Consider the following 17,804-nt stretch of genomic DNA (forward strand, 5'->3'; position numbering starts at 1 on the left):
TGCTGGGGTTAGTACTGTTTTTGCATCTGCACATGTATCTGTCCTGCCTGTTATTGTTTAATCTTATTGCCTGGCATCCCAATCCATGCCCCAAATATACAATTGCGCTCCAATGCGAAGGATGTTGTATAAATTTATTTTATAAGACAATGTTCTCTACATTATGATGTGTGTTTACTGAGGAACCGGGAAAATTAATATATTGAATTCATTATTTTGTCATTACAACTTTATATCCTACTTTAACGTTTCAGTATAATGTACAATGAGCAACTCAACTAGTATTGTTCCACTGGTATTGTGGGGGAAGAAGCCTCCAGCGCATACAATATCTGTAATTACATGTACTTTTGACCAAAAGACAATTGTTACTGGCACTGTGCAAGGACAAATTGGTTTATGGGATTTACGACACAAAAGTGAAGGTGGATTGAAAGTATGAATTTGTTGTAGTTAGGTGTATTTAAGGTTACTGTAAAGGAAACAATTTATTTTTAGGTTTTTTGCAACAAAATCATGACATATAGAAAAAAAAAATTGTTTTTCGAAAGACATATTTTATATTCTATGAAAATATTTGAAGCATATCTTTTTTTTGAAAAAACTCACACCTTAGACAAAATATGTGCAAAATGAATTGAGCTTATTTTTAGTGAAAGTTATGCATGATATGAAACTCCCATATAAAAATATGCATAAATATATTTTTTAGATAGTTTACTTTCGCCATCGATATGTATATATAAATGTTGTCGTATAAAAAATTATAGAAAAAAAATAAAGTTAAGGGAATATGCATATGAGATCTAAAATAGTGAAAATTTTAAGCCAGCTGATGTACATAATTGTCTTAGCAATAACGTAATCATCTGTTTAAAAAATAGCAAACAAAATCATTTAACAAATCGACATATGAAAATCTGTGTATTTAAAAGGTTATGTGCTATGCTATTGGAAATCTGAATATTAAATTGAAATAATGTAAAAATATAGTTATAAAAGTAACCCTTTCCGTTCTTCGAGAAAGCGTGAAAGAAGTAACACTCAAAATTTAGCTTTGCCTACTAAAAAAAGATTATCTGGTATGTGTAAAGGGTCGTGGTTTGATGTTGTTGGTGAAAATACACATTCGATGAAGTCATCAGCAAGTCGGTATAAAATCTATGAATAGGAAGAACATAATTGTAACCCTGACTTCTGTCTTAATAATTCTGAACGCATGCACGCACATTCAGCATAAAGACAAAGTTCGCACTTCTATCATTTTTCTGCACACTCAGTTTACACATTTTCTTGACACCTACCTGAATGAAATCGTGCAAAAACGAGAAGTCTGCGACCACGCGTTCGGAAAAAGCAGCAATTTTAAAACGTACGGTGAAAAGAAAATGGTGTGTGTTTATTTAATTATATTTTCTTTTTGTAAAATCAACATCTCACAAAAATAATGTTATCAAGTATGTCTTCCATTAAGGTGTGAGTAAGGAAAAAGTGATGTTTTAAAATAGCTTCTAATAAAATTACGTGAAAGTTGTAATTGTTGTTTAATATTTTCTGAAAGTTTATAAAGTTGCCTAAAAGATAATATGAAAATCATTGGAAATGAAATAAAATTTGAGACGTTAAAAGACGCCAAAAAAATTACATCTCCTTTACTAATGCATTTCCATTTACAAAACTTTTAGTTTTTCATGATTGATGTTCACTGTTTTGTAATCACAACACATTGATCTAAAAACGATCTGAAAACTATAGTGTAATTATTTTCCGTTTTGAAGATATTTTCCATTAACTTTTTTTATCGAATTACAAACCATAATTCGCTTAAAAATACTTCATAACTCGAGATCTGTTCACAGTTACGAATTAAATTTAAAATCGTTTTTAGATATAACATGTCTTTAAAAGCTGCTCACCCTCCACCTTGTAGCTTTTATAGTTTTGTAAATGAATATGAAAAGGCTAGCAGTACTAACACAAAAAATGAACATGCGAAAAAAAGCTTGAAAGGTTTTTAAAAATATCATCACTTTCGTATAGTTAAATGGTCGCTACAGGTGTTTTTAACAACTTCTGTACAACATATTCACAAGAAAGATGGCAAAGTAAAAATAAACAAAAAAGGAAAAGGAAAAAATGTTACAAAATCTGATTGAATAGAGATTAAAGAAAATGATATGATAACATTAATGTCTGAGTCGTATTCGCTATCGCTGGATAAAACATCCATTATTTTCTTTCGACTTACACTTTTGTTCAATTTGCTTATTATTTTTTATTTTCAATCTTCGCTTGTTAAAACACTTTCTTCTAATTTTTTTCCTCTTTTTTGAAGGGGCAGAAGCTTTATGACGATAAGTAGACATTTTTTAATATTTTATGTAGCTTGATGTTGTTAGTGTTGCTTGCTTGTAAAAAAAACTTTTTCCCAAAAAAGCATTAATGAAAGTGAAAAAAGTGATTTTAATTGATCGGATAAAAACAATCATTAAAAAAAAGCGATACAAGAAATTCAATGGTATCGTTTTTTACAACGTTGGTTGTGATTACGTTATTGTTACAAAATATTCTCATATCACAGTTTATTCCCAAAGTGAGAAACATAAACATTTACACCTATATTTGATCTTTTTAGCACGTTCTGCTGGAAGACAAATGATTAGGATTGTGTTTTTGGAAAAAAAAGTCGCATTTCTATCCTATTTTATAAAAAAATAATTTCACCATTAAAAAGTTCACTTTTAATATTGTTATTTAATATTGATAAATTATAAGGGTTTTTCTGAGAATACTCATCAAGTGAGTTTTTTTCCTTTACAGTATCCTTAAAGCCTCAGACTTTTATATCCTTTAAATTAAAATTATAGCCTTGTTAACATGATCTTTACAAATGTAGCAAAATTTGGTCAGGTGAAAGTTAGTGAAACTTTTCACAAATTATGCATCACAAAGTAAATACACACAAATTTAAATAACACAAATATTAATAAGCATACTTTTTATAGGTAATCCCAAGAAATTTGCTTTTTGCTCATGGCTGTAAAGTGATGTCTGTGGCTTGTGCACTCGATGTTTCCTTGGAAAGGCCAAATGTTATTAGCCTTGCTGAAAATGGGTATGATCCAATTTTTGCTTATGTGTCAGGGTTCGAATTATGATATAAAAAATACTTTGCACATGTTATATTTGTACTAGTTCAGTGTCTCCCGAGTGCAGCCCATGGTAGGCACACAAGGGGAAATTTGCGATTTCAGGAGTTCAGGTTGGCGATTTCCAGCATATTTAAACACTGTAATGGTATGACATATTTGTATGATTTTATAGTTTATTTTCCATTTTTCTTCTCACCAGCAATGGATTTATAACCAAAACAAAGTTCCTGAACCTGCAATCACCACACACAAAGTGCTCGATGATCACATTGTCTGGACATTTTATTTTTGTTTTCAGTTCTTATTGTGCATGCTTACTTTTTTACGGTGGACAAGTTACGAACTTCTTTTCCAGCTCCTCTGTTTCAACAAAAAAAATAACAATAAGAGAAGTAGCAATAAGTTGTGAGGAACTAAATGTCGGGGGAAAAATGAACCAAAAAGTCATCAAATAATTTTCTTTGTTAAAAGGTGAAATATGTGACATTTTCGATGAAATCCTTATTCCCGCCCCAACAAAAAGTCATCAACATGTGTGGCCATTATTTCTGATAATTGTTGACTATGATGCCAGTAAAATATTGCAGGATCACTCCTGCTCACCGAGACATTAAGATTTATGAGCTCTTCTTTTGCACGCAAATACCAACAGCGAGAAGCATCCACCAACCCATAAATGCATTTCTTAAGCTTCCACAAAGAATTTCAATTATCAGCTTCTTTTGGAGGTTTCAGGTAAACGGTTCTTTCAATTTCCTTTCCTTGTAAAAATGAAGATTTGATATCAATAGAATTGCATCTCCAATTATTGTAAGCAATGAGGCTGAGTGTCAAATGCAAACTTTCCTTCGACCAAGTTGGGAAGTCTTTTAAAATGTCATTTTCTCTCTCCTCAAAGCCCTGTGCAACTAATCTGCCTTTCATCTTTTTCTTCCCATTCAGAATTTTCTCAGTCACGACCCATCTCAAAGACAACGCCTTTTGTCCATGGTTTTCAACATTTTCATAAACCTTGTTCTTTTTTCATTTTTCCAATTCGTCAAATTTTAGCATCCAAGATGTCTGAATCTGCAAATTTTACATGTGTAAGAAGTACCTCTTTTGTGTTTATTGGCTGCCAACTTTAAATTTCCTCCCAATCAACACATGAAAATGAATTACTATCTACATCTCGTATATTCTAATAGGATTTTTATTTTCCAGTTGATTTACCACCTCTTGATATAATTTCCATATCTTTAACTGTATCACAGTCCTTGAACTTACACTTTGCAAATGACTTAGCTTTGGGTTTAACAGAACCATCAAACCACTTTTGGTCTTGTGTGTCACTGTTTGTTACATCTAAGGAAAGTCGCCTTATGCTACTGGTTAGATTATTTATGCCATTAATTTCATCTGATGCAACTTGTCTCTCCTTTCTAATGGCATCCCTTCTTTCTGGTTCATCACTTTCGAAGTTTTGCAAATCAATATCAGAATTTTTAGTACTGTCATCACTATCCCCATCACCTACTATTTCTTCATTCACAGGATTATCGGTGTCGGTTAAAGATATTATTGGTTTACTTCTGCAACTTTTTATGGGAGTAGCATCTATCAGAGAAAAACCTGTGTCTCTTTGGACATGACAAGGGTCACACAGACATACGAACTGCCATGTTTTATTAAAACCTGTTTGCCATCTTGTCCTATGACACTACCTGGGCCTTTCCAGGCATTGCTTGTGTTTCTTTTATAAAATACGTTGTCCCCAGTTTCAAATCTATCATCACCTGACGTTCTTGTTTGATGCCTTAATGCTCTTCTAACCTTTTCCGCTGATTCACTTATGAACGCCTTCCGTGCAGCGTTCATAGCATTTAGATTTGTTGCAACAATCTCACTGGAAGTCTTTCCTTCTAAAGCTGGTAACTTCGCATTATCACAGTTCGGAAGATTTGGGTTGAATCCAAAAACAAGTTGGTTCGGACTGTAGCCATTGACATTTTTCAGGGAATTTTTGCCGCTCACATGTCCAAATCGACTGTGACTTTATCTTCCATCATCTTGCTAACATTATAACCAAGAATAGCATTATGTCTTTCCACCAAACCGTTGCTCCAAGGGCTTTCTGCAGCAGTTGTGCATATTCTGATGTTGGCATTTTCACACATCAATACAAAATCCTCATTTGCAAATTCTCCGCCATTATTGACAAGAAATTTTTCAGCAGAACCAAATATGGAAATCCATATTTGAAAGATTCGTTTAATTATTATTTCTTCTTTCCTTTTTGTTTTGATGACGCACGAAGTACTGTAGCGAGTAAAATGGTCAAGTATATGCAAGAACCAAACCTTTGGCGAATCTAACAATTCTTTCAGATCTAATGCTACTGTTTCATTGAATCGTCTTGCCATTGGAAAACCTACAGTTGGGGTTGGCTTTGGCTTTTTGAATTTCAAACAAATTCGGCAGGAATTCTCAAGCTCATCAAGATGATAAAAGATCTCAGCATCATTAATATTTGCATCTATCGGCAACTGTTTTAGTCTTGAACTATTAGGATGACTAAACTGTCGATGAAGTTTGACTTCTTTGAACTTTCCAACTCTTCCTATTGGAATACAGTAATGACCACAAGAACTGAAAGAAACTGGTATATCTGTGTTAGAGATAATTATTTTATCATTGGCAAAGTCTATTCTAGTGTTTGCCTTTTTCATAGCTTCCTTGATTAGCAATAGGGGTAATAGTATCTGCACCACATCTGTGGATAACATCACGCTTCGTCCAGCAATTATCGTAGGTAAAGTGACATTTTAACAGATGTCACTGAATATTGTTGCACTTTTTCTTTCAATCACAAACTTTAACTCTTCATCGTTCAATATGTTCAGATAACATTGCAACCATTCTTTGCCACAAACTGTTTTGGTACACCCAGAGTCAAGTATCGCCATGCTTAAAGTTTCTCCAACAAGATTTGTCAAGCATTCTTCAATAAGGGTTACCTGAACTTCATCTGGTGCTTGTTTTGTTTTGTTTTCCTGTCCCTGACGTGTATCTGAGCATAACTTTGCCCAGTAAAAAACTGATCCACAGATAGCACATCTACTAGGCTCACCCTTTCTATCTAATTGGTTCAATCTTCTATTTCCATCTGCAAATCTTTGGGTATATGTTCTTCTGTTATCTCTAAATCGACTTTGAGTTTTATTTTGTCTGTAGGTAGCTCAAATGTCTTCTGTCTTCTCAATTTAAATATCATCACCACCTTGACCAGTCATAAAATTTGAAGGATCACTAAAAATCTTTTTTAGCTGCTCTTTGGCTTATTATTATAATTTTTAAGAAGTTAGATTTTAGGGTTGTTTGATCTTTATCTTGCAACAGTAGAAGTAAGGTAAATCAGTTTGTAAAAGTTTATTAACAATGTGACTCACATTAACATTGTTGTCAAAAATGTTTTAAATTCTTTAGGCATTTTAAAGTTTGTAAACCTCTCCCCATGAATCTATTAATAGTACTTATATTTTTGTAAATCAGTTGAGTTGAATTTTTATTTTTTGTTAATTAAAGTTGTTATAGGCTTTTATGTTAATTTCCTTTATGTTAAAATTTGTGATCGTTAATTTAGTGTCTTGTTCATTTCCTGGAATAAGGTAGTAATTTTTGAGATATGTACGATGCCTAAAAATACCTATGTATGTTTAATGACGTAGCAAATTGAATAAAACATGCTGGGTTTACTATAAAATGTTACGTTTTAAGATAAATACGTTAGAAAAATCTACAAATTTTGTACATTGTCAATACAGATTTATCTCCACATAAGTACAATTGAGTTGATTTGTTAGGTCCTACTTAAAAATCCAGTTAGCATCGATTAATAGAAAATCTTTGTTTTGAATTTCACCAGATCCACACAGCCTTGTGCAAAAACTAAACTTAAAGGCTCTTCTCTGATTTTATAAGATTTTTTTTTATTACTTAGCGAACTTTGTTTGTGGGATATTGAAGATGGACTGTGTCTACAAATGAATGTCATACCTGGATCTCATACTGCATTATACGTAAGTGTTTAGATTGATTTGCAATGTCATAGTTACCAATTTTACAACAATACAGTGCTGCATAAACAACTATACTAAAGTATACAAATACCAGTCGAAGTGCAGAACGGGTATTACTATGTGGTGTGTATAGAATCTTATACACACAAGGTATAGCATAAGTACAATGAAATTGAATAATTTGTATGTGTACCATTATATCTTCAGGCCTTAGTGCAGACATAAACAATTACACTAGGGTTTTAGTGATTGTTTTAAAAATAATTGTTTCAATTCGTATAATATTTTATTTGAAACCATCTCTATACGATTTTAAAACGAATTTAAAAAAAAATTGCCAAAAATATACTTTCAAAATAGTCTCAAATCGCTTCAAAATATTTTTAAATCGCTTGTTGAATTGAAAATTGTGTTGTATTTGTTTCCAAAATTGTTGATTTCCGCCAGCAAAGGCGGAATCTTTAAAGGTACTGTCCGGTAAAAAAATAAAACTTGATATTAGTTACATCTCGGCACAAAAGTAAAGAAAAAAGTATTTAAATACAACCAAAATTGTCTTCCATATGTTATGTTATGTTGTACGGTAGTGAGACATGGGCAGTGAAGCAGGAAGATCTTGACCGTTTAGAAAGGAATGATATGAGAATGGTTAGGTGGATGTGTAATGCCAGTCTGACAGACAGAAAGAGTTCAGATGAGCTAAGAAGCAGGCTAAGTCTCTGTAGAATTAAAGATGTTATCCAGATAAGAAGATTGAATTGGCTGGGGCACTTGGAAAGAATGGAGGAGGATAATTGGGTAAGAAAGTGTAGAGACTTGATAGTTCCTGGGGCAAAGCCCAGAGGCAGACCGAGAAAGACTTGGCAGGAGGTTATAAGGACAGACTTGATAGAGAGGAAGTTGAGTTTAGATCTAACACAGTCTAGATCAGATTGGAAGAGGGTCATTAATATACCCCGTCCAACCCATGCTAGCATGGAAAACGGACGTTAAGCCGAGAATGATGATGATGATGATGATAAATTTAAACTGAATTTGTTTACTTGACCATGCCATTTTTAATCGCCATCTTTACTGAACTTGAATGCGGGAAAGGACTGGGTAAAAACATTAATATGCGCAATTTATGCAATGACTTATTCTTTGGGCTACCCCCGTGTAGAGACTGGCGCTGAAAGAAAAATAAAGAAAAAAAGTTAATGATATTCCCAACAGAATTCTTTTACGTTTATCAATCATTTTCACAAGCAGAAATGTAAACATAATTGGATTTCAGTTTGAGCCAGAACGACCCAATAACAAACAACAAATTCCCTCTTATAATGACGTTGAACCAGACGCACCAGAATCACTCGCTGCTTCTCGCACACACAGATCGATGTCACTGAGTGGTGCTTATGTGAAAAGTGCAAGAGGATGCCTTCAGCTGTTGAGTGTTTGTGCTGTAACGAGGTGGACACTATAAAATACTTCCAGCTACGGTACCTAATAATTTGACCTCACATTTTTCTACTGGTTGTATTATAAATGAGCGCCTGGGTACAAGGTTTCTATTGTGTTTAAGATAAGAAATGTATAACAGAGCATACTAAACAGAGCGCGAAGATTTCAACGCGGTTGTAATTTTAAAGAACACTTTGTGGACAGCATTAGTCGCTCTCCACGATCGGGAAAGCTGTGGATTTAAAAAAAAAGACGAAGTTTCAAACAAGTATGTCGCTAGCACTCTTGAATTTCTGTTGTCATAGTATTTCCAATCTTATTTGAGGATGATATTTTTAGATCTTATCGATATGCGGCATATCGCCAGTTCTGTTGGTTTGTTCATAACCACTTTGGAAAAGTCGTTCGTCGGGTTATACCATCTTGTGTCGTGTCTAAGATACGTAAAGAATATCCAAGTACGAATGGGGTGTATACTGGCTTCAAAGGAGGTGAAGAAATACCTGAAATTGATTTTTCTCGGAAAAATGAAGTTGAGGACAGGAATATTTGATTGTAAATTAAAAACAACAGTCTTTTTCAGGAGAGACGTGCGATCGCACGCGTACGCCGTGGCACACGCGTAATCGCACGCCTGAAAAATAAATATTGAGTTTTAAAAATCAACCTATAAAATCCCATTTTATAGCCTGTGATGGCAGGCCTCGAAATAATATTTGGAGTCTCGTCAGACAAAATGCCTGCCACATTTCCAGTTTGGTCGGACATGTCCTTAGCTTGTTTAGAACTTTCGTCGGACAAAACGTTGATAGATTTCCGGCTTGGTTGGACACTTTTAGATCTTAGAATTATCGAATAGTCCTGGTCCTTTTCATCCACGAGCAAATCTATTCATAGCCAACCTGACCATCCCAGCTAATTCACCGACTCCTGACTTAGTTAAAAGAACTACGTAGACATGAATCTCTTTTGCCTGGCCCTTCATCGTTGGTAACCAGGTCTTACCAAGAAATCCGGTCATGCGGTTCTTAATTAATGTGGAGGTGAACGCCGACGGAGCACGGATGAATCAAGCCTGCAAAACTGCACTTACAGACGGAACAGGCATTTTATCATGGATTTAATTGTATATAATTTCTTCATTTGACAAAAGAATTGGAAACCATAGCAGGTCCGAATTTACTGGGGTTTATTCTTCATGCCCCAAGTGTTATTTAAACAATTTTAATCCACGTGTGGTTTAATCTTTTTTCTGGGGGCGTTTAATGGGCGTGTATTCGAAGCATTACGGTATGAAAAGTACCGCTATGAATAACCTTGAACCAAGTATTTCTTTTTGTTCGCTAATTGAGGTAGCTTAGGTAATAGAATATGGGTATTGGGAACGAGGTTTATAATTGTCGATAAAGTATAAAGGTACAAAAAACACAATTTATTTAATGCGTTTGTATTTTCTATACTTTCTTCTTTCGCTGGTCGGTTTTTCTGGAGTATGATATATGCACGATATGACAATAACAGTTGATAGTTTTGTATATTACAAAAAATGATTCAGATTCCTCAAGGAATTTAACTTGTAATGTCGCGTCAGATTTTTTCATTTCATCATCGCACGTTGCTGTCTGCATTTGAGCATCAGCCACTCCAACGGATATCTGCAAATCAACAAATAAGAAAAGTGCAATTCAATTCAGGCTACTTTTTTATTATTATATGTTTACTGGACAGTACCTTTAAAATCGCCTGAGGAGATAGATAGAAAGATAGAGAGATAGATAGAGACAGCGCAGCTAGGATGGACGCCTGAAACTTATCCAGGCTGAACCCTAAATCCTCGTTTTGACAGATTTTTTTCTGAGAACGAGGCTACAATGAGTTTTAAGGCAATAAGAATCCTAACAGTGCAACAAATTGTTTTATTATCCAATGAACATTACTTTATTTTAAAATTCATAATCGAAAGTTAAAGCTTGTGTAGTGTAGCATAATGAAGATCGTCTTATAATGCGCCATCTTTGATGTTATTAACGTTTCCCTTTAATAATTTTGTCATTTCCTTCTGTACAATTTTGCAAGCAGTAGACTAAAGCTATATTCAGCAGAAGTAATTAATTATTCATGAATTTAAATTTAAAGAGGAATTGTTGAGGCTGAATATTTTTGGTGAAAGATAATGTATTATAGCTATAAAATCGTGACAAGTGTGTTATAAAAGAAAAAAAAAGAATATGTAGTCTGAAAATAACCTTTCATAACTGATTTTGTAAAAAAAAAAATTGCTGCCACCTTTAAAGATATTTTCCAAGTTGTTTCTCAGAGAAAAAGAGAAAAGAAGTAAATTTTCAGCCTTGCCGTTGTTCCTATTTTGTTTTTATTGTTCATCATGGCGGAAATCTTTACGCCGCAGGTCTTCTTGTTTGGCTTTCGTTTCCCAATCAATTCAAAAAACCCAAAATTAATTTGTTGCAACACTGTTTTAATTCCTTTCAGTTCAATTTGTCTTAGTTCAGTTCAAATCATTTCCAAGTCACTTTGTAACACGTGCTTTTCACACATTCACACTGATTTTTGAAGACATTTAATGGTCAAATTACTAGTCAATAAGTCCTGTGGGAAAATCCACTTAGGCGGGAGAACAATAACAAAGAGAACTGTCACTCAATTTCAAATGACAGCAGCAAGGAGCTGTCAATACAAAAAATTTTCAAAATTACCTGTTGCCTCCATTGTTTGTAGTTTGAAAGACTGGTCAAAATAATGTATAGGTTTATATTTCTGACATCACCACCTCCTTTCCAAGTTATTTGCCCTCAAATGGCTTCATTAAATTAAATATGGACATTAAATTAGTGTTTTGACCTTGCAACGGTAAACTTGTCGATTAACAATAGTGATGCTCTCTAGGAAAATCACTTCTCATTTAAAAGCATATTTTCAAAACAATAGAAGTGCGTATTTTATATTTTCAAAAATATGAATTTTCGATTTTTAAAAATACGAATTTTGTATTTTAAAAATGCGGAATTCATGTTTTTAAAAATAACAAATAATAATTTTAAATAATTTCGATATGTTTTGTTCGAAGCACAGTGTTATTTTTTAGCTTTGTAATATCCCCTTTTCTTGATTGTAAAACACAATCGATGTTACCGTTTATACAAGCATGTTGCAGTTTTGTAGAACGAAAAGCTAATAAATCAATCAATACACCCATGCATGTCACATACAATGCCTCTATATATTGCCTCGTTTTCGTGCATGTGTGTATTGATTGATTTATTTAAAAAAAGAAGTATTCAGTGATAACTTTCTCTATATTTTGTAAATAAAATCTTGGGTCTAGGGAACTCAGGACTCTTTTGATTCTCGTCAAAAATACTTAAATTGGTGTACTTTCAATCTGTCAACCAAAGGCCTTCAAGAATTAAAGGTGAATCAATTTGAAGAACTGGATTCCTCTGAACACAAAACCTTTTAAAATCATTTCAGCCCTTGCAATTTAGCAAAAAGCACCTTGGCAAAAAATTAGAGACAAAAATCAAAATTTCCTCTCAGCAAATACGAGGCTTTTTTTTCAGGCTGAGCTATTCCTATTTTTTCATGTTGGACGCAAGTAGGACCTTTGAAACTTAAGAACTCCGAACACAAGAACCTAGCATGTGTGTTGAAATATTTAACAAAGACAATATTTCTTTTCTGATTTGATGTGTAGATTTGTTATGCTGAGATTTTCCTTTGAATTTACCTCAGCCGTTTAATTGCCAAGTTAAATTGTGAGGGTTTTTATTCAGTTTTTAAAATTAATCAATGAGTATTTGTTGCAATCAAAAGTCAAACTTTGTACATAATCTACTTTTGAACTCCTAATTTGTTCAATCTGCCTATCGAGTATATACCATTGATTTTAAACGTCAGAATGTTTTTGGGTTATATGTGATCAATCCACAGTTGTGAATTACTATTCAGAGACAGATTTTATCAATATTCTGTCAAAAAAGCCTTGTGTAACAGGTCCATCTCGTGGCATTGTAACTTATGTAAAATTTAACATTTATGACTTATATTTCTTTGTGTAATTGCAAAACCACAGTAGTCCAGGAAGATGTACCAGACGTACATCTTCCTGGACTTTTTTTCACTACTCGATAGTACAATTTGGTTTTTATATAAACACCACCTTTAATCTTCAGATATTGCTTTTTAAACAACTTTTTCTTGCTGCCTCACGCACAATTACAACCTTCATTAAAAAAATTTAACCTAGCTCCTGTCCTTTTTGTACTATGTGACCTTATTATGCATGATTTAAGGCTGCGCTCTAATCAATGACTTTCATCCATTTATAAAATGACTTTTGTAGCCAAAACCAATATGCCTTCACCGTAATATTAAAAAAGATTCTTTCCAAACTTTTTAAAAAAAGAAAGTAAATTCAACACGGATCCCTGTACAAGTGATTGTTTTTGGTAAAAAATATTGAACAGGATATAGTCACATAGCTGAGCAATTAAAAAGAAAAATTTAATACATTAGCAACAGGTGTGCATGATTTTTTTGTTTCGAATTGAAAAAAGAATTTTTTTTAATTTAGTTCTGTGGGTACTATTGTGGTCTTTAACGACCATATGAAACATTACTTCATGTTACGGCCGTTTCCTTCATTTTGAAGCAGAAAAAGCTATGTGCAGGGTAGTAGGACGCCTATCAATGCTTTTCACGGCTTTTTATTAGGGGTTTACAAATTTGTGTACTTAGTATTAGCTTCCAGAAATCATTGAAATTTAAGATGGCGGACAGGAAGAAGAGTTATAATTTAGCTGAAGCTGTAGACTTTATTTTGAACTCTGACGATGAATACATGGATGAACTAATATAAGAAGAAGAGTCTGAAGAAGAAATAGAACCCTGCTTTAGAGTTTCAGTTGTTGATTTTGTTGATGAAGAGGAGATTGAAGCAACAAATGGCTCACCGGTGAGTAGGTAGTACCCTAAAAAATGTATAAAATTCCCATGCTCTAAGGAATGCGATTTTGGTGATGTACTTTTGTTTTTATGAAGTTATAAGATCCTTTTCATTCTCTTCAGGTGGAAGAGGCTGAAGTGGAATTGCCCTGCTGCGAGTCTGCCACTGTTGTCAACCACAACAGATTCTGAAAGCGAAAATCAATCTGCTTCAGAAACAGGCACTTCTGATCTTTCAGATGATGAGCCTGGAGATGTACAGGGTGCACCAAGGCAGGGTGATGTGAACCCAGTAGGGGCTAGCAGAGTGCGCAAAGGACGCAGTGCTGGTCGTAGATGGGGCATTGGTCGTGGACGCGGTGCTGGTTGTGGAGGTGCTGCTAATCGTGGACGAAGTAGAGCAGAGAACCAAAATGGAATTGATCAAGTTGATTTGAGACCAGAAATTGAGTACACAAACCCTAATGCTGATGAACTATTTCTCGAATCAGTTGGTCCGACACGCGAAACTCATTTTGCTTCAACTCCTTTAGAATTTTTTCAATTGCTTTTCCCTGAGGTGCTTCTGCAAACAATAGTTGACCAATCAAATCTGTATTATCATCAATCTAGAGATCAGAATAAACCTGTAAGTAATGATGTTTCCATGCCTGAAATGAAAGCATTCTTGGGAAAAGTTCTTGCAATGGGAATTGTTGATTTGCTGAAGTTTCACGATTACTGGTCCTGCAACGATCCTATAATCACAGTGCCTTGGTTTGCAGGCATTATGCCAAGGGATAGGTTTTTCTTTATCCTCAAATATTTGCACCTGTAGACAGAACAAAAGAACCAGCCCGAGACGACCCAGCATTCAAGCTTTACAAAGTCGGCTGTTTGTCGGAGATAGCAAACAACAATTTTTTGAAGTAATATAAACCTGGGCAGTGTTTATCTGTTGATGAACAAATGATTAAAACCAGGTTCAGAATAAGCTTTATTTAATACATGTCCAAAAAACCAAAGAAATTTGGTATCAAATTGTGGGTGCTGTGTGAGGCAGTAACCGGGTATTGTTTGAAATTTCAAATATATAAAGGGAAAGCAGAAGGCGGTCAAGAGAAGGGTCTTGCGCACAGGGTGGTTTTTGACCTTATGGATCCTTTTCTTGACCTAAATCACCATTTATACTTTGATAACTTTTACTCAACCGTGAAGCTTTTTCAGGATCTTGAGGCAAGAAACACATATGCCTGCAGAACGATCGGACGAGATCGCGGGCGCTTTCCGCCAGAATTTCAACAAGCTAACCTGGAATGAGGTGTATCAGCCTATCTATGATCGGTAAATTTGATCGCTGTCCACTGGAAAGACAAACTAAATGTATATTGTCTTTCTACCATTCACGTAACATGTGAATCAGTTGTACAAAGGAGAGCAGGAGATGGCATCACCAAGCCGGAGATAGTAATTCAGTATAATAATTACATGAATGGCGTTGACCGGTGCGACCAATATTTAGCGAGCTATACGTTTTGCCGCAAAACCATCAAATGGTGGAAGAAAATTTTCATCAGGGTGTTTGAGCTGTCAGTAATCAATGCCATGATTCTCTACACCTTAACTATCCTGAGAAAGAAGCCAAATACCAGTCACATAAAAAGTTTCGCCTTGAGCTCGTTCATCATCTTGTGCAGCCGCTGCTTGACGTAAAAGCAGAATGTGACGTTTACAGAATGCCCGGGAGATGTCCAACTGCCAATGCAGCAAGGCTGCTAGGCAAACATTTTCCAGAAAGCAAACACCCTTAAAGAAAGTGTTGTGTAGTGTGTGGTTATAAGAAGAAAAGAAATGGAAAAATTTCTTATACAAAAACATCTAAATTTCAAAATATATATAGTTTTATGGAGGTATTTAGAGTATTTATATGAGTTTTTTACATTTAAAAAAATTGATGTACCAAAAACTGGAAAACGTTAAAATTTAATTCTGTACCCAAACGATTAACAAGTATGTGAAATTTATGGATCTTTAACCTGCCATACTAAGTATGATAGAAATACTCTTCAACCTCACAAGTTGTTATATGTAAAAAACCTAAAAAATGCAAGGATCCATCGATATCCATCGATAAAAAAGTAGCTGATATACAAATTGAAAAAAACAATAGAAAAGAACTGTCAAAGTAATTTAAAGCATTTTGTAGAACACTGCTTTAATGCATCCCATTACAGTGAGAGTCAGCTGGTGCTCCCCCTCAGTAACTTTTGATAAACTATTCCAAATTGACTCACTTGGTGCACTTACAGTACGTCATGAAAGAAACACAATAGGAGCAACAAATTTTAGCTTATTTCAGCACTTTTTCTGTGGCGTCAGTAGAAGCTTGAAGTTTCTCCAAAATACCAATAATAGTTAAAATAAAGATATTTAACATCTTTTCTGTTTTTACATAGTTAACATGAGAAAATGCCAAAAATTGCCCAAAAATCAGATTTTTCTCTCATTTACAGGTAAAGTTCATAAAAAAGGGGAAATCAAATTAATCATGTGTCCATAATTTACTGAATGATTCCCCTTTATGAAATGAAGTTGTTTTGTAAGTTTCAACTTGGAAGTATAATAATCCTAACAAATGTTATTATAGTTTTCAGATTATAAGGATTTCATAAAAATGTTTAGAAGTAGTTTTAGTAATAGCCAATATCTACAGCTCTGAGAGGTATGGGCCTTAAAAATGTGGCATGCAGGTGTCTCGTATTAAATCTCAGAAAGTATTATAACCATGCAGCTGAGCAAAAAGGAGTTATTACAAAAAAAAACAGATGTGGGGGGAGGGACCTGGACAGAATTGGGTCTAAATAATTGTGGTGAATTTTAAAGTCTATGTTCACAAGTTATGCCGTGTGTACTGTTACATCTGCTTTATATTGTCACAGCCACTTTAATTTTTAGCTAATTTTAAGTGTCGAAAGATCTGTGTTATTTCATCTGTCCATGTTTTGTTTTAAATATTATTTATTATTTATTTGCAGTCAATTCAGATATCTCGTGGAAGTTTGAAAGAATGGAGACTTGCTTTACATGGGTTATATTCAGATGTTCATATTCTTGATTCACTTTCATTGCAAGTAGGTGTTTTGTTCTGGTAAAAAAAGCAGTCTGTTAAGAAAATTTGAAGTGTAAAAAGCTACAGAAGACCTACAATTTCTACTTCAACAGAGTTGTGGTAGTTTTCAATTCATCTTCACCTTCTGTAAATAAAAGGCAAAATCTTGTGGGGATTATTCTGCAATCTTTTATAAAAGCACACTTCATATATGCTTTGTTAATAAAGAATACAATTAAAAAAAAACTTACCAAAATATGTGATTGATTTTTTTAATATATATTTACAGATCTGCCTTTAAATCGATATTCCTAGATATCACAGGTACGCTACGCTAAGACGTAAAGCACACAAAAACATAGCATACAATTATCAAAAAAGAAACAAATCACTATTATAAAAAAAAAGTAGAGTTTGAGGCCTACTTGCACTTAATATGGGAACAATTGGCTCCTCTCAGGATATGTACTACATCTTGAAAACCATATTAATTTTAGATAAGCAAAGGATTCACTTCCATTGGCGCGTTGTTGGGAAGTTAATAGTTTAATTTTGCTTGCGATTTTACAAGCAACGAGATTTTAAAACTTGACGTTTGGTAAAGCATCTGACAAATGGTATCACAAACTTTTCATTGTGCTAATCTTTTCTTTCTCTACAAAGTAGTTATAAGTTTTGCTAGGCTGGATCTTCTGAAGCTTAAATATAAAGTAATCCAAGGGGTTATTCCCGATTTTAGAAAACCTCAAAAAACTCACTATCTGAACATGGAAACCGATTTACTAGATAAAAAACAAACAGGAACTTCAGTCCATTCTGAATCTATTCAGATAGTAGATTAACAGATCAAGTAAATCAAAGACGCACTAGGTTCAAAGGCATTATTATACCTGCGTCTTTCAACCTTTTCAGAATATTCTCCCTGTTTTAATTTCAGTAAGAATGGCATGGTAAATAACATAAATTAATTAATTAGTTCTCTCCATCACTTAGGCTCCTTTTCGCATTTTCGTGACATCTGTTTCAGCGCACACAGAACAGCTAATCAAATCTCAGAATGATGTTCTTTTCAAACCGTTTCGTTCCAGTGGTCAATGGAAA

The 17,804-nt window shown here is 34.0% G+C and overlaps 1 protein-coding gene across 2 annotated transcripts in view; it reads left to right on the forward strand.

Moving 5' to 3' along the window:
• Positions 1-212: 212 nt before the first annotated feature.
• Positions 213-17,804, forward strand: part of LOC130648961 (WD repeat-containing protein 7-like) — a 54,920-nt gene continuing 37,328 nt past the window's right edge. Inside the window, exons 1-4 of one of the 2 annotated variants that reach the window (XM_057455112.1) lie at positions 213-436; positions 3,006-3,115; positions 7,132-7,210; positions 16,630-16,725. In XM_057455112.1, the coding sequence (XP_057311095.1) occupies positions 266-436; positions 3,006-3,115; positions 7,132-7,210; positions 16,630-16,725 (456 nt within the window). In that variant the 5' untranslated portion in view covers positions 213-265. The remainder of the gene's footprint in view (positions 437-3,005; positions 3,116-7,131; positions 7,211-16,629; positions 16,726-17,804) is intronic. The other variant, XM_057455113.1, reaches the window with a different exon arrangement.

The sequence above is a fragment of the Hydractinia symbiolongicarpus genome, chromosome 7, assembly GCF_029227915.1.
Source record: "Hydractinia symbiolongicarpus strain clone_291-10 chromosome 7, HSymV2.1, whole genome shotgun sequence".
Taxonomy (NCBI): Eukaryota; Metazoa; Cnidaria; class Hydrozoa; order Anthoathecata; family Hydractiniidae; genus Hydractinia; species Hydractinia symbiolongicarpus.